At 55.7% G+C, this 19,959-nt stretch overlaps 1 protein-coding gene across 1 annotated transcript; it reads left to right on the top strand.

The window, feature by feature from the left end:
- The first annotated feature begins 460 nt into the window (after nt 1–460).
- STRA6 (signaling receptor and transporter of retinol STRA6) lies at nt 461–19,756 on the top strand. The gene is made up of 18 exons (XM_037396245.1): nt 461–650; nt 5,360–5,510; nt 7,825–7,903; nt 8,341–8,426; nt 8,593–8,732; nt 8,901–9,067; nt 9,209–9,334; nt 10,170–10,237; nt 10,384–10,460; nt 11,183–11,244; nt 11,519–11,699; nt 12,590–12,665; nt 12,736–12,869; nt 14,102–14,219; nt 14,420–14,521; nt 15,350–15,513; nt 16,043–16,180; nt 16,513–19,756. Exons 2-18 carry the CDS (start codon nt 5,386–5,388, stop codon nt 16,689–16,691), a joined length of 2,022 nt encoding a protein of 673 aa, XP_037252142.1. The 5' UTR covers nt 461–650; nt 5,360–5,385; the 3' UTR covers nt 16,692–19,756.
- The last annotated feature ends 203 nt before the right edge of the window (nt 19,757–19,959 follow it).

The raw sequence follows: 19,959 nt of genomic DNA, 5'->3' as shown, positions 1-19,959 counted from the left end.
AGGATGCTCTAGTGATGCTGTCCCCAAACCAGTGACACCTGCCCCCAAGTTTGTACCAACCCAAAACTTTCCTTCCCTGTTCCCACCCCTGGGAACCAACTTGTACCAACTGAGCAAAGGATCAGGCTCAACTGATTTACACCAGTAGGGAGCTGGCCCTTTGATTTACCCCAGGAGGAAGCACAGCTGTTTGCATTCCTTAGAGGGGACACAGCAGCATCTCAGTCCCTGGGCTACCCCCTAAACCTTGGCACAGCGGGGTGGCGGGAGCAGCTAAAGCCCAGCTGAGCTGCCGGAGAGCTGGGGAAGAAGGGGGCTGGGTCAAGCTGCCTCCTCTCCCGAAAAGCTCTGCCTAATCAAAGGGAGAGCGGAGCACGGGGTTGGTTGTTTTTAATTTTCTAAACCCCAGGGTGGCCCCCAGCCAAGGCCTCCTGGCGATGGAGGGGATAAAGTTCCCTGAGCCACCGCGAGCCTCCGCTCACTCGCCGCTGGTGCTCTGAACTTTGCCTTCAAGCTTGCATGGCTGCATCCGCACCCAGCTCCCGCCAGCGGATGCTGTAGACCCCGCTTAGCAAGGCCACGCTTCTCCCAAGACCCACACCAAGCCAAGTGCCCGGGTGCCTGGCGAGGAGGTCGCTGGCTGGAAGCAGGTAACGGTTTTTTTGCCGTCTTTCCTCTCCCCCCACCCCTTTATGTTGTTGCTTCTTGCAAACTTGGCGTCATGGGGAAGCCGGGCTTAAACGAACCCCGTGGAGTTGTTGGTTGCTCCAGGTTGTAAATGCGAGCTTCAGTTTGCAGCCTGTTTGTACTGGGGCAAATCCTGCTCTGCGGTGCAGGACCCCCCTCCAAAAATCCGAGCTCTGCCTTTAAGCTTTAAGCAGGGATTTCACCCCCTTTTGGGAAGCAGTCGGGGGGGGGCGGCGGGGGGGCTTTTCCTGGGAGATGCTTGCTCCCCCTGCAGCATCGCAGGAGCGGAGGATACGGGGTGCTCTGCTCTGAACCCCCCCAGCATCACAGGAGCAGAGGATACGGGGTGCTCTGCCCTGACACACCCCCCCAGCATCGCAGGAGCGGAGGATACGGGGTGCTCTGCCCTGACACCCCCCCAGCACTCTTTTCCGTGCTGGCAGATGACCTTGTCAGCAAGTTTTGGTCCAATCCTGCAAACTCCTGACTTTTCCCCTTCCCCTGGCTTGTGGGGGGGCTTTGTGTGCAGCAGGTGCCTCTGCCTTTACTTGGAAATGAAGGAAGGGGGGCGGGGAGGGGGGAAATCAGGAGCCTAAAAATAACCTTAAACAGCCTCTTTGGCTTAAATGTTCACGCTGCCTTTGCTTTTAAAATGCAAAAGGGGCTTCTCTGACTTTCTGGCGAGCGTGTTTATGATCTCCGTGGTGGATTTATTATCTGCAGGCTCCAGCTCTGCAGAGGAAAGGGTCTGCGAGGAGCTGTGGGGCTCCACAGCTCTCCCCCAGGTGCTGGAGGTTGGGGTGCAGGAGGGATTTGGGGAATGGGGTGAGAACAGGCCTCCCCATGTCTGATCTGGCAAGAGGGAGGAAAACACCGTCAGAGTGGGATGGCTGGGTGGGATGAAAAACTTCCTGTGGACCTTTCCCTGCCCAGGCAGGGGCTTTCCCGAGGGGATGGGGAGAGCTCTGGGCTGGGGTGAGGTCAGTTCCCCAGCCACCGGGCTTCCCGCACCAGCTCACCAGTGCAATGAGTTTGGTGTTCTCAAACCCCTGGGGCTGAGCCTGTCTTGGAGGAAGGGTGGGCAGTGACTTCCTGGAGGTCCCAGCCTCCAGCTGGGTGGTCCAGGGTGTGCGTGGGCTTTGCAGCACTTGTGGTTGGGGAACTTGGAGACAGCATGGGATCTTCACGCTGGAAAAACTGCTTTTCCAGAAAGATGATCAAAGTCTTCAAAAAACTCTGGGCAAGGGCTGGACAGGGCATCTTTGGAGCTTGGATGGCTCCAAAGTCATCAGTGGAGCGAAGGGATGGGACAGGCTGTCCCCTTGTCCTTCCTAGCTGAGCACAAGTGCCTGCAAACCAGCCTTTCTCATCTCATTTTGGGGCTGGGACACTGACTTTGGGGCTGAAGTTGGCTGGCTCGGCTTGTGCTGACGTGAGATCGGGCTTTGCCTCTCTAAGCATCACCTGAAGCTGCTAAATCCACCTTTGGGAAGGCCATTCTCTCTCCGAGGTCCTCTAAAGCCATTCCTCTGCCACCTGGCTTTGCAGGGACCAGCCCAGCAGCCACCAGCCAAGTGGCGATTGAATTAGAGATCTCGCTTAAACAACTCTCTCCCCTCCCTGCCCTGGCCCAAGGGCTCCCTGAACAATTGTGAAATGAGATCTTTATCATTTTTATTAAAAGCTGTACACAAGGCATCACCATTAGGCTGAACGGGAGGAAGGAAAGGGGGGGTAATTCCCTTATGCCCCCTCCCAAGTTTAATTCATAGTGGTGGGATGCAAAAGCTCCCCAGAGAGTGATGGATAGTGGGAAATGAAGAATATGAAGGAGCTTTATTGAACCCATCAATCTCAGGCGAGGCTGCTGCGATCAAAGGCCCCGGCTGTTCCAGCAGAGGTTACCAGAGGAGCACAGAGCTCAGGTTTCGGGGAAACCCAGGGCACGGGGGGGCTGCAAGGCCGGGAGCTCGGGCAGCCCCGGCAGAGGAGCCAGCACCCGCCGAGCAGGGTGGAGGGTGGTGGCCTTGCCCTGGCTGGGGATGCTGATCCCGCTGAGGTTTTGGCACACCTGCCTCCCCTCCTCCTCCTCCTCTGGGACACCGGATTTGGGATTTGCAGCTTGTGCGGGAATAGGGGGGGTAACTCTTCCCTGTTCTGCGGTGAGGCTGAAGCCCTTCATCATGTGCCTCTCCCCAGCTGAAATGCCCACTGGCAGCAAGACCTCTCCTCCAGCACAGTGCCAGCCCTGTTGGCCAGGACAATAAGAGGGCCCCCTGGGGTCCAGGCTGGGATGTCCCCATGCCTCACCATCACTCGCTCAGCCTTGCACTGCCATGGCTTGCCTGATGGTGTCTAGCAGGTGTGCTGGAGGTGCTGAAGCACCTCCTGATTTCTCCAGACCATTCCTGAATGGTGACCAAGATGTTGCCACCCTGCTTGGTGGACCACAAGAGGAGACCTTCCCCTGGAGAGAGACAGCATGAAGATGAGTATGAACATGTCGTAAAGGTGAGAGAACTGGGCTGGAGGACTTGAAGATCACCTGGTGCTGGGACAGTGCTGACCCACCTTGGTCCCATACCCAGACAGAGACGGGCAGCAAAGCCCTGAGGTCCAGATGTGCATGATGCTCCGAGCAAGGATGTGCTGGAAAGGGAGCTGACATGCCACCACCCGGGGAGCTTGTCAGCTTGATCTCGTGATGTTGCTGCTGCCTGGCATGGGTTGAGGCTGCAGCTTGCCCAGCAGGGCTCCCTGAGGGCTGCCTGCACCGTGCCTCTCACTGAGCCTTTCTTTTCTTTCCTTCCTGCTTTTCTGTGGCTGCCATGTCCCCGAGCGGCTGCAAGTCAGGGCACGGGCAAGGTGGCATCTGCTGGCTCGTTCAGAGGTGGATCCCATGGGGTAATGCTGCATGGCTGGGATGGTGGGTAGGTAGATCTTTCTTCTGGTTGCGATTCTTTGGGTGACCCCATGGGGAGGTGAGACAGGCATGGGCAGTCCCATGGTGGCTTTTGGAGCTGGCCATTCATCTGAACGCTGCTTGGCAGGGGAATCGGTATCCCCAGAAGGATGCGGCCCTGTGCCAGGGCTGGCATGGCTTGCTTTACCTGCCTGAACCCCACCCCCAATTCTTCCAAGCCCTGCCAGCCTTTAGTGACCCCACAGGAGGAGAAAGGTGCTTGCAGGTGTGTGTGTGCTCACTGCCAAGAACTTTACTGGCTCCTTCTACCTTTTTAAGGAGTGCTGCATTCCTGGGAGGTGAGGTCAGAGCTGCTTCCCTGCACAGGCAAAACCAAGGGATGGCTGGAGAGTCGATGCCTTGAAGCTGGGACATGCACTGGGTGCGCTAAGGATGAGGCCTGGGATCTGTCTGAGTTAGACGGTCAACTGGGGCTAGTGGGATCTGTCCTTCCTCTGCTGGAGCCTGAGCTGGTGGGGAGAAGTATGGTGGTGGCACCCTGACATGGACCAAATGCTGGGGTGGGGGGGACCTGCTTTCTACCTGAGTTTTGGTTCCCTGAGAAGAGAGGTGAAGGTCCCAGGTCTCACAAGGGAGTCCTTGGAAGGGACCCAGAACACAGCTGGGGATGTGATACCCAGTGGATCATCAGGCCATGGGCAGTGTGGCCATGGTGGTGAGTGCCACTTGTCTGTCCCAAGACGGGGCTGCCTGCAGGGCAACAGCCCTGATTTGGGGAATCTCTTTGAAGCTGACACGCTGCATCCATCACAGTCCCTGGTGAACACCAGCTGTACAAACAGCAGCCTGGAGCAGAGCTGTCAGCTCAGCCCTCCACCTCCTACCCATTCCCTTGGAGCTACTGAGCAGCCCTGGGGGGTTTGGTGACATCCTGGAGCTGTGGGATGAGGTGTCCCCAGGTCCTGGGCTGGTTCCTGGGGCTTGGAGGTTGCGCTGAGCATTGCTGCCTGGCATTTGGGCACTGACTTTCAAATAGCTATGGTAGATGAGGCATGTTGCAGCTTGTGTGATGTAGCTCTGGGACAGCAGCAGAGGGTGTGGGGCTGTCTGGGCCAAAGTCATCAAAAAATAATGGGGAGAAGGAGAAACAAGAGCTTGTTGGGTCTGGCACTGCGACAAATCCTCCTTCCTTTTTATTGCTACAAAGGGAGAGGGGCTGAGGTTTCCTCCCAGGGCTGGGAGAGGCTGGATGTTGTGTGGGGCATCTGGGTGGCACAGGGGGACATTGGGGTTGCAGGTCATGGGCTCCTCAGCCGTGATGAGGTCTCGTCTCCTCTTTGCCAGCCAGCCTGTGCTGCCAAGCCCAAAACTTGACCCTTGCGCCGGTTTCAAGTTGTTGGCGTAAAAGCTGTTAAACAACCCAAACAAAGGCTCCAAGTCTATCAGCATCCCGCGGCAGGCAGGGAGCAGCTGGGGGACTATTAGGTGTGCCCTGAGCACTCGGGTTGTGCTGTATGGGGGGTGCTCATCCCTTCTCCCTCCCTCCCTCCGAGTCCAGATAAAAGCTGGATCCTTGGAGGCACAGCTGGATTTTGAAAGCTCCCAGTGCCCCGCCCCAGCTGCGGGAGTGACCTGAGAAGATAAAGTGTCTTGGCTCAGTGCCTCCATCCCTGCATTTCCCAGGAGGACCCACCTTGGGAAAGCCTGGTTGCGTTCTGTCTCCAGCTGCCTCTTGCTGTCTCTCTCCAGCCCGTGGAGGGAGGAAGGAGACAGCCATGGCAGCCAACGGCTCTGCTGGGATGCATGAGGCTCTGCTGGACAATGGCTTTGCTGACTCAGAAGACCTCGTTTCTGACTGGTACATCTATGAAACCATGGACCCGGCCGTGCCACAGGATGAGTAAGTGTCCAACCCCGCTGGTGGGTGCCACATGTTCCCTGTCCCTGCTGGGTTCACCCTGAGTGGCTGCCAGCCTCCAGCCCAGCTGCTCTATCCCTTCCGTAGAGCAACATCCTCTGAGCTACAGAGCCACGATTTATTCCTGAGTGGGAGGTGATTAAAAAGCCTTGTTTCAGCCTCCTAAAAATGCTTCATTTCTTTAGGGTACTTCTGGCAAGAGCTGGGGTGAACCCTGCAGCAGGCATCTCTGCTTAGCCTTCCCCAAAATGCAAAGTGCATGGTGTTAACCTGCTGCCCTCATCCCTCTGAAGCTCCCAGAGCCTTTGCTGGCCTAGACAGGGCTGCTCTGGCTCCACGTTTCTGGGTTTGGAGACATCCCCATGACACAGCCTTGCAAATCTGTCCCCTGCCTTAATCCCACCCCAGTTCTCTGCAAAGCAGCTGTGCAGATCTCAGCTAGGGGTGAAGGGAGTGAGCAGCGGGACAGGGCTGGGATGCTCAGCTGGGTCCTTGCATGGCATGGTGACTCTGAACAAAATAAGGCTGACCATCCCTGGGCTTCCATGGATGTCCTTTCCCCCCCAGCCCACCCGCAGCTGGTGTATCAGTGTGTCCTGTAAAGCCTATTCCCTCTCCATCCATGATGGTTCACGCTTTAACTGAACGTACTCTCAAGAGCAGTGCTCTTCATCCCATCCTAGCTGAGCACCCTTCCCAAGGACAAGAGGAGTGCTATAGGGAGGGGAAGCTGAGGCATGGAGCAGTGGTGTCCCACAAATCTGGAAGCTGGGCATCCCAAGGCCCATCTACCATCATCTATTGTTCCTCTGTTGACTTAGTCCTCTGCGGGTGGATTTTATACCACTCAGTTGACTGATACCTAATCCTGAGGGCAAGCAGGAGGAGATCCCAGCAGTGACCAGCCCAAAGGGTTCCTCCTTGTCCTTAATCTTCTGCATTGCAAAACAGCCTTTGCAATCTCCTTGCCTCACCCTGGTTTTCCCAGGCGAAGCCCCACTTGCATGACCCACACCTCTGCTAGACATTTCTAGGTTATTTTCTGGGTGTCCTGCTTTGCAGCAAGCCGTGGTCAGTGAAGAGATGAAGGCAGCCTCAGGGAGTTGCCCATCTGATGGCTCCTGGATGCTCTGGATTTAGAAGCTTAAGCCCTGGTGGTACCAGAAAGGTTTTGGTATTCCTGTGTTCTCAGGTTTTGGTATTCCTGTGCTTTCAGTCTTACAGGCGAGCGCCCTCGATTTCCAGAGCCTGGATATTTTTTAGCAGCAGGAATTTTCTGGTCTACCCAAGGCCAGCTGTTGGCAGAGAAAAAAAAGGCAGAAATTGGAGCTTTGTTAACAACAGCTGGTCCTATGAAGCCTTTTGTGGCAGGCTGGTGACAGCCTCGGACATATGATGCCTGAGAAATCCTGATTTCACTATCGGACCCTTGCTGGTGGGAGCTCTGCAGCTGGTCTCCCATCTCTGCCCACCCCACCAGCACTGTGGGGGTTGGGAGGGCATGAGGGCTCCTGTGGTGTCCCCCTGGCAAGTTATGGGGCTCAGGAGCTTCAGCTCCCTGACACAGGGTTTTTCTACCCATGGGTGAAGGTGGCTGGGCATGGTCATGCCTGGCCATGGGGAGAAGAGGGCTGCTGCAGCAAAGCAGGGATTAAGGAATGTGATGGAGGCCAGAAAGCGAATAAATAAAACAAAGGCTGGCATGTCTGCTTGGCCGGCCTTGGCTGGCCAGGGGATGCAGCACTTGGACCTCATCCTACATGCACATACCCCAGGCAGCCACCACCTCTGCCAGCCCCCCCAGCTCTGGGGCTGGTCCATCTCCCATAGGAAAGGCATCAGAATACCCTACAAGGGGTCTTCAGCCTCCCAGCTGACATGTATTAAGCGCAGTGCCTTAGGTAGTAAGGACAACTGCTGCTTTGCAGGCTGCATCCCTTGAAAGGGCAGAGCCAGAATGGATATGGGGGTAAAAGGGGTAATGGGGGGCTTCATCCTTCCTTGCTGATCTCCTGTTCAGCCTCAGCATCCTGTACATGCAGGGAGGTTGCCCAATCCCTGTGGGGATCAGCTCGGGGTCGCTTCCGGGTGTTATCTCTCTCACTTGATCATAAAATCATCTTGTGAGGGTGACTTCATCCCTGGTTATTGCTGGTTGTGTAAGGCGGCTCTTCAGAGGTTTGCCCCATCTCAGCATCACGCTGCCGTGTAAATGGGCATTACCCCGGCATCTCTGCTTTGCCCTTCTGGGACTGAATACAACCACACATGATTATTTTTTTTCCCCTCATTCTAGCATGTTTCCCAGCACAATCCCAGACTGCGACCCCACCATTTCTCCCAGACTGTATCACATCTGCATGGCACCCGTCTCCGTAAGTAAGGAGTCCCACGGGGTAGGTTATCTGCCCTGACATCGTATTTGCTGTCCCCCCAGCTTGGGTCATGCCCATCTACCCCCAAATAGCAGATCTAGGCTCTTCAGCTTGAGCTGGAGTGAGGTTTGAGTTGGGATGCTCTAAGAGGGGACTCACACATCTCCAGACTTTGCTCCGTGCCTGTAGTCAATGGAAGGTTTTGATGCATTTTTATTTTTTCCCAGCACGGTCCCTCTGAGGCATTTAGAGCCTGTAACTCATCAGAGCAGCTTGATGCTGCTTCAGCCATGTCTGCATTTAGGATGTTAGGTGGAGATGGTGTCTCTGTGGAGGCTCCCATCACATAGCAGCACGTCTTAGCGCCCCCCTCCCCCCCCCCTCCCCCGGGCACCCCCCCCATGGATTTATTGTTCCCTTGATTGGGTTTCTGGCAGCTGGCTGTGCTCGTGGGCTTGTCCTTGCTGGTGAAACGCAGACGTCTCCACCAAAGCTGCTGGAATGGTGTCCCAGGACTTCTCAGGTATCTTGGCCCTGCATCCCAGTCCCTGGGGTCCCTGTTACCCTGCAGCCAAGCAGATGGAGGGATGCTGGGGTGCAGCATGCAATAAACCAGCCCTGGGGCAGAGGATGGTGGGGACAGGGTGCCCATGATCTGGTATTGGGCTCATTCTTTCCTTGGCTTGCAGCCCAGCCAACTTTCTGGAGGAGGAAGGCAACCAAGGGCTGGTGGCCGCGGTGTTCGGCATCCTGTTCTCCTCCCTGTGCGTGCTGGTCTTGGACAGGGATCCTCTGCCGCTCATCACCCACTCCTCTCAGAGCACCCGGGGTAAGGCGAGCACCCTCCTGGCCCATGGGCACCACACTCCTCCCCACCCAAGAGGTGTGCAACTTCAGGTGGCACCCTGAGCAGCCTGTTCACCCTGGTCCCTCCTGAGCATGCTGCCTTCTCTTGCCTGTTTATCTCTCCCTCCTCACATCCCACCGTACTATCTAGAGTACTGGAAGATCCTGGCTTTGCTATACTACCCAGCCTTCTACTATCCCCTGATCGCCTGTGCCACCGTCCGGCACAGGGTCAGCTACCTCGTGGGCTGCCTGCTCTCCTGGTGCCACTGCGTGGTCCACATCTGGCAGAAGGTGGATTGTCCCCAGTCACCGAAGGTACGTGCCCCACTGCATGGAGAGGGAAAGGGGGGCTGGCGTGGCTTTCTCATTGCCTCCTGTAAGTGACATTAAGGTGTCACCAGGACACAGCTCCCAGGGTGGGGTGATGCCATGTGTGACATCTCTTCTTCTCCCCAGATATACAGGTACTACTCCACACTCTCTTACGTCCCCATCATCCTCTGCCTTGTGCTCTTAAGCCTTTGGTATCCATCCCTGCTCATCAGGAGCTTCACCGGGCAGGAGGAGACCTTGGATAAGGAGGTAATGAAGATCCATGGGGCAACTCAGGGGCTGGTAGCATGGGAGAGCCCCTTGATGGACCTGCATGGCTATGGGAGCTCTCCTGCCCCACAGCCCATATGCCTTGGGGACTGGGAGAACTGGGGTGGTCCCAGGGCATGTGTTCCCCACTTTGTTCTGGTACCAGGAGCTGCCTCCCTTCTGTCCCTCTGACAGCACGGGTTGCGGCTCTATTTATCTTGCTGGATTTGAAAAGGGAGTGAAAAATCCATCTTTGGAGTAAACTCCTTAGTACAAGAGGCTTAAGGCATCAATGCATCCTGTTCAGGCTGGGACTGGGGTTGCCTTGTTTTCCTGGCAGGCTGGATAATCCCTGGCCTTTTGGGAAATGCTGAGGCTTTGTTGGGAAGAGAGGAGGAAAAACGTACTTAAAAAAAAAAAAAAAAAAGTCAGCCCAAGCATGGACTGAAGTGACCCCAGGGCACTTGCTGGGAGCTGGCTGATGGGAATGAGGGGTTTCAGCTGTCCTACCAGTATGCCTGGTTCTGGGCTGCTTTGTTGACAGGAACAAGGCGGATTTATTTCCACCTTTGCAGTGCTGGAAGATTTGCTGCCAGCATGGCTCTAACATGGTGGCTAGCCAAACAAGGGCTGAGAGCCCATCCCTGGCAGAGGGTGCTGCAGGGCATTGTGCAGGTGATGGGTGGGTAACCAGGGGTAGCAGAGCAAGGAGGTGGCTGCCAGGTGGGATGTAGATGCTCTGGCCACCCAAAAGGCAAAGTCACCTCTCCCTGCCCTGAGTGCCTGAGCTCATCCTTGTGCTCAAATCAGGCAACTTATCGCTGCTATCCTTAAGGTTACAGGGAGAGGTTATTATAAGAAGTACCTAAAGGCTGTCCTGTCCAAACGCCCTCAGAAGGGGAGGTAAGGATGACTGACACCTTCCCTGAGCTCTGCCTGACCAGCAGCGCCTGTGCCAGCCCTGCCTGGCTGCCCGCTGCCTGCAGCAGGGGCACAGGGGTTCCCTGCTCCCAAGGGACATGCTTTTCACCCTCTCCTTCCTCCTCCAGCTCCTCGAAGATAGAAGAGAGCCTCCTATCAAGGGTCCAGACATATTTACGCTCCTACATCTACACTCCTGAGGAAGGTAGGCTGTGGGCAGGCAAGGGCTGCGCTCTTGGCTGCAGCAGCATCTCAGCAAACAGGCTGCCTCCCTCTCCCCAGGGAAAGCAAATGCCTTTCTTGGCTCCTTCCCCAAAGCATCTGTGCCACGGCAGCTGCCGCCTGCCGCACGTGCGACGCCTTGGCTTTGCACAAACTGTTGTGGATTGGGGTGGGGAGATGGACCCCCCCACCATGGGGGCACCAGGTGGACTGAGGCAGCCAGGTTCAGGCTTGGGTTGTGCTAATATCACAGCCCGATGCTTGATAAGGCTATGACAAGGGAATAAAATCTACAGTAAGTGGATAAAATCCCTAACAGCCCAGGAATGGGGAGCTACTCCTGGCCCCCTCTGCCCATGGAAGCAGTGTGGGGAGAACTGTCCTGGGATGCGGCTCCCCATGCAGCAGGCACCCAGCTGGTGGGACTCAGTGCTGTGGGCACACGAGGTTTCACAGCCTTGCGGGAAAGGAGGATCAACAGGAAGGAAATCCATCCAGCTGAAGTACAGAGAAACGGCTCCCAGCCATATATCCTTGCAGGATTTCCCCGGGGAAATCCCAATGAATATTTGACTTATGCCCTGTTCCAGTGCTCTCCCCCCGGGATGTTTGCTTTGGCTGCTGGGTTGGGTGGATCTGCAGCTGCTCCCTGTGATCCCAGATCACAGCTCCTCTCCAATACAACCCTCCAATTCTGCCTTACAGGTTTCCGGATCCCGCTAAAGCTCGTCCTGTCCATAACCACAGCCGTGATTGCTGTCTACCAGGTGATGCTGATGGTTAAATGCCAAGCAAAGCCCCCTCTCTGCCTTCTTGGCCGTGTCCTCCTGAGGCAAAGGAGCCCAGAGGTCATTGCCACACCACAGTTTTGGCTACAGGGATGGTATTAACGTGCCTCACGGTATTACCATCCCTCGGCTGAGCCGCAGCAACCGGCCATGTGCTTCCAGAGCTCAGCCAGCCTTAAGTCTTTAAGCTAAGGCGATGGCTCAGCAGTGGGATGCCATGACCCAGGGCTCACGTGGCACTGCTCCCTCGCAGGTTGCCCTGCTGCTCCTGGTAGCTGTTGTCCCCACCATCCAGATTGTGCGGGCGGGAATGACGAAGGACATCGTCGTGTTGTTGGTCCAGTTTGGCTTAGTGCCCTCGGAGAACCCGGCTGTCCCAGGTGACATGGAGAAGGAGCTCAACACCGTCAAGTACTACCTGTGGTCACTGGAAGGTGGGTTCCCAGACAGGTCCTGCAATCACAGGTGATTTTTGGAGGATTTCAGGACTTAATTAGAGAGATTTCTAACCCAGAGGGTGGTCCAGGAAACTGGCTGGTGATGGGGCGGCTTCCAGGGGGACTTAAAACCCAGCTGCTGGAGCCAAGACATGAAAGGTGCCGTGCCAGGCATCTCCGAGCAGCCGCCTCGTGCCAAGATGGCGAGGCAGGGAGAGTCGGCAGCACTGCGCTGCAGATGCTGCCCTTCGGGTGAGGGCTTTGATATGTGCTGGAATCGAGCAGATGGCCCCCAGCCCCCTGGATAATTGAAAGCCCTGGATGGGGAGGTGCGGGGATGGCAGGAGTGCCCCCCTTCTCCTGCATGGCACTACCTTGGGGTACCACCAACCCTGGGGTGTGGTGTGGTGGCTTATGGCTTTTCCCAAGTCACCAAGCTTCTCTCATCCTCTTTGTTTTCCTGATATCTCCATCCCTCCTAACAGACCTCCTTCCCCACTCTTACTTTCTTTCCCCAGCTTTCCCCTGTTCTGAGATCATTTTCCTAGGTTCTCTCCGTCACACTGCCTGCTTATCATGGCTTGCTCAATGATTTTTCCAGTGCTGAGCTAGCTGAGCTGCTTGTATTTCCCCTGGCTACTTGCTTCTCTCCTTCCCTTTCACTGTTGGCATCTGTTCATGCCTACCTGGGAGATGGAGAACCCTGTATCGCAAAGGGGGATATGGAGGGAAACTGAGGCACGGTGCCCTGCTGGGGGGGGGTGTCATCCATGCAACCCCATAACTCAGCCCCCCCGCAATGCTCCTGAGATACATTTTACAACAAAATCCCATTGCTGGGGCTGGCTGCAGCCCTGACCTGGCTATCTCCCCCTGCTCCTTCGCAGTCTGCTACATCTGCTCGCTGGTGCTGTGCTGCCTGCTGACCTGCGCCATGCTCCTGAGGACGCTGGTGATGCACAGGTACGGTGTCCTCACTCCTTTGGCCTTGACCTTGTCACTAAGCTGGGATGCAGCTGGTCTCTCTCCCCAGGAACAACCTGAAGGCACTCTACCAAGGGGCTGTGCTGGATGTTTTCTACAAAGCACATATCCTCCGCCCGTCCCGACAAGCCATCGTCTGCTGGATGAGCTTTGCCAGCTTCCAGACGGCTTTTGCCTGCCTGGGTAAAGGGTGCTGGGGAGCATGAGGGGGCGGATGGGTGGTGAACCCCCACCTTGCACAACCTACCCCAGGTTTAAGCATCTCTTCCCCCTTTCTTGCCCCGTTTTTGCAAAGGGATGGCTGTGAGGCTTTTGTTCCTCTTTCCCCAAACACAATCTGTCCTTCCACGGGAAGGGCCATGCTGAACACCAAATGGTCGGGAAGAAAATAAAAAAAGGCGGTGGGGAAATAATGACTCGTTTTGGCTCAAGCCCAAATATTTTGATTTGAGAAGCTGTCGCAGCATCTCGTGCAAAGGACTGTCTGTCTCCTCCAGTCCCTGTCTTCATATCCTGGGTGCTCCTTGCTGTGCATCTTCCCCAGCACAGCCCAGGTATCCCTGGCTGGGAGGGCTGGCGAGCCCATGAATGGGTGGAGGATGTCAAAGGGTTAGAAATCTTCACCCCACCATGGTTTGGAGACATTTTAAGGCCTCTCTGGCCCATGGGAAGTGACTCTAGGCAGTGGCTTCAGTGATACATGGACAACACCCAACCATGTCAGCACCCTGAGGCTACACAGGAGAGTGCAGCTGAGGCTCCAGGGGGTTGATAGAAGGGGGGGTGAGGGGGTGGGGCACCAGCTCTGTTGGTGACCACCCATCAGGAAAGTGGACCTATTTCTGCAGGCAGATTGCAGAGATTAGTGTGGAGGTAGGAGCTGGGGAGCACCCAGGAGCCCCTTGTACCCCTTTGCCAGTGAGGAGCAGCTTTCCTTCGGCCACCCACTCGGTGTATCCCTGGCAGAGCTGGCTGCATCTCACCATGCTGCTGTGAATCTACCTCCTGCTTAAAAATCTTGATTTTCAAGTCATTAAAGCAAAGCAGTGGAGATGAAGCACGAGCTCAAGCACAAGAAACCACAACTGCTTCTGATCTTGGTGTGATTTATGATTAGAAATCAGAGCTCAGGCTGATTTTTATGATGAGGCATCATAGTTGCAGCCTCGAGTGATGGCTCTTCTCAGCGGGGATAATGTTGGGAGTGATAAGAAAGGCTGAACTTGTAATTAAATCCCGCGCAGAGCATTGTGTTTGGAGCAGGGGAGGCAGGTAAGGATCTTGCAAGCTCTTTATGGGATTAAAATGAAAGACATGCTCAGCAACGAGCATGGGTTTGGGGAATAAGTGCAAGAACAAGAACCACTTCTCCAGCCTTCCCCACCACAGTTTCTGTCCCTATATGTCCCTTCCAGGTCTCCTCATCCAGCAAGTGATTTTCTTCATCTGCTTGGTGGGGCTTACCTTCCTCTTCATCATCCCGCTCCAGTCTGGCACAAACACGCACCTCTTCAAAATCATTCAGAACATGTGGTGAGTGCACCCAGCCCTCGGGGGAGGGAAGACCCAAGTGGGTGCCATTTCCATGGCCATGGTGTGGTTTGGGGATACTCTGTCAGAGGGAGGCTCTACCTTGGGCTCTTTCAACTTTTCTGGAGGTTTCTGCTGCCTGGGATGGTGTCTCATGCTTGAGACCCTCCTGGTGTCCAACCTGCCTCTTCCCTCCCATCCAGGCCCTTCTGGTTGACCCTGGTTGTTGCCGTCATTGTGCAAAATTTGGCAGCTCACTACCAATTCCTGGAGCAGCATCCCCTCCGGAAGGAGCTCACCAACAGGTATGGGGATGTGGGGGGGTCTTCAGGTCAGAGCTGACCTTCCTGAGGTCCAGGACTGTGTTGGGTTTACATGTGCCCCTGCTGTTGTGGTGTTCTCTGTGCTGTGAGCTCAAGGGGGAAAGCCTGTGGGTTTGAGGGATTTAAGTGGCTCCGTGTTCCCAGAGAGGTTTCTTTAGGTGCTATAGAGGGCCATGGTCCCTTTACAGCCTTGCTTTTGGTGGGGTGAAGCTGGCGAAGTCTGTGCTCTGCTCCACCACCCGTATTTGCAAGCCTCAGAGGAAGCCCAGATTCCTCAGGATCAGCTGGACCAGCTCACACACTGCCAGCAGATGTGGTCCCTCACTCGCGCATGGTGTCACTGCTTAAGCTGTCTCCTTACATTGAAGACCAGGATGACAGACGGATCTAGGTGTCCTGCTCCACCCAGGCACGGCACTTCCACCACCTCCATCACTTGCCCAGCACAGTGGGGAGGCTGCTCTAGGCTTTTCTGGCCTCCATAGGAGCTGATGTTCTCCATCCCAAACCACCAGCCTCACGCTCTGGCTCATTTCTAAGTCTTCAAGGAGAAATGGAGCCTCTGCATGTGCTGGGTGCTGGGTGCCAGGCTCTGAAGTCCTGACTCTGCACCATGCTGTCTCCTCTGCAAGAGCCTGGGAGGGTGTTTGCTTCTCTCCATGGGATGGAGACACCTCAGATGGGGACTGTGTCTGCTGAGGAGTCAGGGAAGGGTGGGAGGCTTATTTTGGCAGGTTTCTCTGGAAGGGAAGGGCCCTGCTTCCCATCCCGTGGTGTTTGTGTTCCTTACTCCTCCTTCTCCACCCGCAGGCGAGCTCTCTACATAGTCACCTACCTGCTCTTCCCCATCAACATCCTGGTGGGCGTTTTGGCTGGGGTGTGGAGGATGGTCATTTCTGGCCTTTATAATGCCATCCACTTCTGCCAGCTGGACATCAGCCTGCTGAACCGTGGCGTGGAGACCTTCGACCCAGGTAGGGCATGGCGGGGTTCCCTCTGCAGCATCTCTGTGAACGTGAGAGCCCTTCTCCCACCACCGAGCTCCTGAGGGACAGCGCCTGGGGCTCCTCCATCACCTGGAGCTGCCAGGAATGATGGTGGCTTCAAACCACCTGCATTCAGAAATGGGCAGGTGAGACAACTGGAGCAAGTGGCTTCTGATGCCCTCTTTGTCCTGCTTTTCCATCCATGCCCAAGGGCAGGTGATGCCCTTCTGGGGTTCCCCTGGGCTTCACCAGTGGCCAGACCCTGTTCTCATGGGTAGCAGACCCTCCCTTCTCCTGCACTAAAAACAGCAGGGAGAGGACCTCAGCCCTTCCTCTGCTTTTCCTGCTGGGATTTTGGGAGTAGAACTAATCCCCAGCTCTGAAAGCAGAGCAGCTCTGACAGGGTGGAGATGGAGCCTGGCAAATGACCCTCCCCTTTGCTCCAGGGCAGGAGGGAGGGGGGAACCATGAAGTCTGGCCCCGCCATATGCATTTACCATGGGCTGTGTTCCCCCAGGCTACCACACTTACTGCCACTATCTGAAAATCGAGGTCAGCCAGTCCCACCCGGTGATGAAAGCTTTTTGCTTGCTGCTTCTCCAGCTGGCCAGGCCAGAGGGGCCACCGGGGCTCCGGGCAAGCAACGTGGAAGAAGGTGAGACCTTCCCACCACCGCTGGGGGGATACAAGGCCATTGCCATGGGGCAGCATCGGGGTCTCTTCTGCGGGTTTGCTGCTCCTCTAGAGATGCTGGTGGTGCCTTGGGGTAAAGGGACCACTGGGGGCTGTGGCTCTGGTGCCCTCCACTTTTATGCCACCTCTGCTTGGTATGTGATTGTCTCTCCCAGGTGCTTCTCCTGTTCCTCTGCCCCATGCAAGGGCAGGATGGGGCTCCTCTGCTTTTGTCCCAGGGTGTAGATGACATCTGGGCAGCCCCAGCGAGGGGGAGCTGGGGCTGAAATTTCCCCCCCTCCTACCTCCTTTCAGGCATCCAGCTGATGCAGCCCAAGAAGACTCCTCCAAGCAGAGCCAGGTTCAAGCAGAGCCGAGCCCGCTGGTGGCTGGCCTACACACTCCTCAACAACCCCTCGCTGACTGCTTGCCGGAAAACTGCCCTCTCCAACCCCACAGCCAATGGCACCCAGCTCAGCCCCCCCAAGCCCTGACCTCCAGAGAAGCCCCCCACCTCTCTCTGCCTCCCACGCACCCTCCCATCCCATCCCACCCCTGTCTCCCATTGACTCTCCTCCTGTGCTGTAAGGAGTTTCAGGCACCTCTCGCCCCTTTCCAGCCTCTGGTCTGTTTCCAGTGGTGACAGGGGCTGGTTTTGAGCTCTACATCCATTCTGAGCCACTACCAAGGTCCAGAGGTAAAGACAAACAGGTCACCTTTAAGCCTGACCTGGATGGAGGGGGGTTGATGAGCCAAGCTAAACCTTTCAGGCATCTCAGAAACTTCTTAGGAGCCACTCCTGCAATGAGCCCACCAGTTCTCAACTGTTGCCTTGCCGACATGTGGCAAGGCAGGCACAAGTCCCCAGCACCAGGGTAGTAAGGAAAGAGGGAGAAGGGTGTGTGTGTGCATGTGTGTGTGTGAAGGGATCTTCACCCAGACTGAGCATGAGGAACTACCTGCATCTCAGCGCGGTTTCCCTGTGGAGAAGGTCCCCACTGCCAACCCCATCCCCAGCTTCTCCCTTGCAGGTCTGGTCCTGGCTCCCTTTGGACATTGTACCTAACCCTGGGACTTTTTTCCTCCAATTTTGTGAAGGCTAAAATCCCCATCTGCTCCTGCTCTAGGCTGTGAAGTTGCAGAGCCATTTGCTTTCTGTCCCCTGTAACATCCCCACTGATGCCTCTTGCTCTGCCTGCCCCACCCCCCTTACCCCCCTCCTTGTGTTTAAAGCCAGCAGCTCCCCAGGGCTGGTGACCCTCCAAGTGAGCTGAGCTTGAATCTATAGAAAGCAGTTTTATACCTCACTTGGACATGCTGAGTCGGGGAAGGTTAATAAATCACATACCTCATTCCTATGCTTGGGGTGTGCTTGGTCTCTTGGCCATTCCCGCATAAACCAGACCTGGCAGGAGGGACATGAGAACCATTGTAGCCATGTCTCCGGGTGGTGGTTGGGACTGACCTTGTCAGAAGAGGCTTTTGTGGTAGATCTGCTTGACCTGGGGGTGATGGGACCAAATCTGTCATCTTCCTCACCACCTTTGGGAAAATTTAGTGCAAAGCCCATCAGTTTGCTTTCCCATGAAAATGTTTGCCCCCTAAACCACAGCTCCCATGAAGGAGGGGGACTGCAACAGGACATTTGGTGGCTAAATCATGAAAGGCATGCATCCAAGGTGTTGCTGGATCACCTTTTCCCACCATGTGTCCCTTGAAAGTCCTGCCTTTGTTGGCTGGAAGGGTGCCTGGTGTCAGTTATCCACTGCAGGCAGCAAGCAGGGCTCTTGGCAAGTTGTTCTGGCGGCTCCTCACTCTCCATCTCAATACCATCCCAAACACGTCAGCCTTGCTAAAGCAGCTGCCTTTGAGACTGTGCAGCCCACCTTGCACAGAGCAGGGCTGCTGGACCATCCCTTCTGCTCAGTGGGGTTTGAGCCCCTCACTCCAGGGATCTCCTTGGAGGTGAGCAGACCTGCTCTCTGCAGGCTTTCAAGGACCCTGTGCCCCCTCGCTGGGGTGAGCAAAGCTGAACCCTGCGCTTTGGGGTTTGCCTGGAGTGTCCTGGCATCTCCCCACAACACTGAGGCTCCCTGAGTGGGAGCTGTCCCTTTCCCCAGGAGCCTGACCCCCTCCTGTTCTATCCCAGGGAAGGGGGTGTGTGTGTGTGTCCCTGCCTCCACCTGCTGCCTGCCGGTGCTGCCCCAACAGCCACCCGGTGTGCTTGGATGCTCAAAACCCTGTCACATCCACTGCCCACTAATAGAATACGATTAAAACAACACCGGTTTGGTTTGGATTTGATTTGATAGTATTTGATTACTGTCTGGCACATAGTAAGATGTCACCAAACTGGTGACAGCAGTGGCACCAGAGGCAGGTCTGGGTTGTTTTCTTTTCAAGACAGCAGGAGCCCAAGGTGCAGTTCCTGCTGCTTTCCAGCTCTGGGCTTTGTGGTGTGTGTGCTTGGGTTTGTGAGTCTGAGCGCAGGAGAGATGCGGTGCTGGTGGGTGCTGGGTGTCCTGCATATACCCAGGGATGCCTGAAAGCAAGGGCTGTGCCTTTCCCTCGCAGACCATCCCAGCCCAACTCCAGCTTCCGAGACACACTGGGGCTTTGAGTGCAGCCCTGGTAATCCCTAAAATCTTTGGCAGCTCTGGGCCATGGGTGGAGCTGGATTTCAGCATCTGTTTACACAGCCCTGCCCAAGGCGTCCTGGAGATGTCTTGGCAGGCAGTGGGCTGGGGCCGAGGTGAGAGATGACAGCCCTGGGAGGAAGGCAGGAGGTGGCTTCATTAATTTTCTTGCTTTCTTTCCCTTCTTTGACATAAGCAGGGTGTCCTGGGGGGGTGAACTGAGCTGCTCTTCACGCGTCTTCTCTTAAACCCCCAACGTCGGGTATGGCCATGGGATAGCTCTGCCCCTGCGTAGCCGCAGTCCCCTCCACCCACCCCCTGAGCTGACGGTGAGGTGGTGCAGGGAGCTGATCCGGCTGAACACAGCCCTTAATGAAAAACTGCCCATGTGGGGAATGGAAATTCAGGTCTGGGTCGTGCTGGGGCTTTGCAAATGGGAGAGACAGAGAGGAGCTGATAGGGGTTGTGGCATCCTGGACATGCACTGGCCAGTGGCCATGGTGGGTCAGGATGGTGAAACCAAGTGTGATATTACCTGCAGCATCCAGCCCTGAAGTCATGTGGCAGGGTGCCCTGTTTGTTATGAATGAGTGATGCTTAATATTGCTAATAATTTGTCATAAAAGCAATGAGTGAGCTGGTGAATGTGGAGGAATTCGCCTTTCTGGTGACAAAACAGCCACACACCAGGGAAGCTGGGGGGAGCGGTAGTTCTGCAATGTGGGCAGAGACTTTCAGGCATGGCTTAGGGCTGCTGAGAGCCTAAATCTTATTTTTTTTATCCTTATCCCAAGCTCCACACCCTTTTACAGGAATAAGCTCCTGTACCCCCCCTACTCCAAGTCAGGCAGGGAGGGAGGACCCCGGCTGGGATAAAATTGATGTTAGAAGTTGTATCCTATGAAATGAAACCAAAACTCTCATTGGGGCCGTGATGTTTTTCATCCTTTCTGCCTGTAATGGGAAAAATATGCGCCTGCTTGTTAGCATCAAAGGCTGTTCGTACAAGGAGCCGCTGGCTGTTTCTAGGCTGTTTCTGCCTTGGGACCCCCACAGAGACCTCGGCGCCGTAGCCTGACTGTGTTGGAGTATGGCAGCAACTCGGCTGCCCCTTTCCTTGCCCTGT

Source organism: Falco rusticolus, chromosome 7 (assembly GCF_015220075.1).
Source record: "Falco rusticolus isolate bFalRus1 chromosome 7, bFalRus1.pri, whole genome shotgun sequence".
NCBI lineage: Eukaryota > Metazoa > Chordata > Aves > Falconiformes > Falconidae > Falco > Falco rusticolus.
Note: the sequence above shows the minus strand (reverse complement) of the source record. Positions and strands in the feature narration are given on the sequence as shown.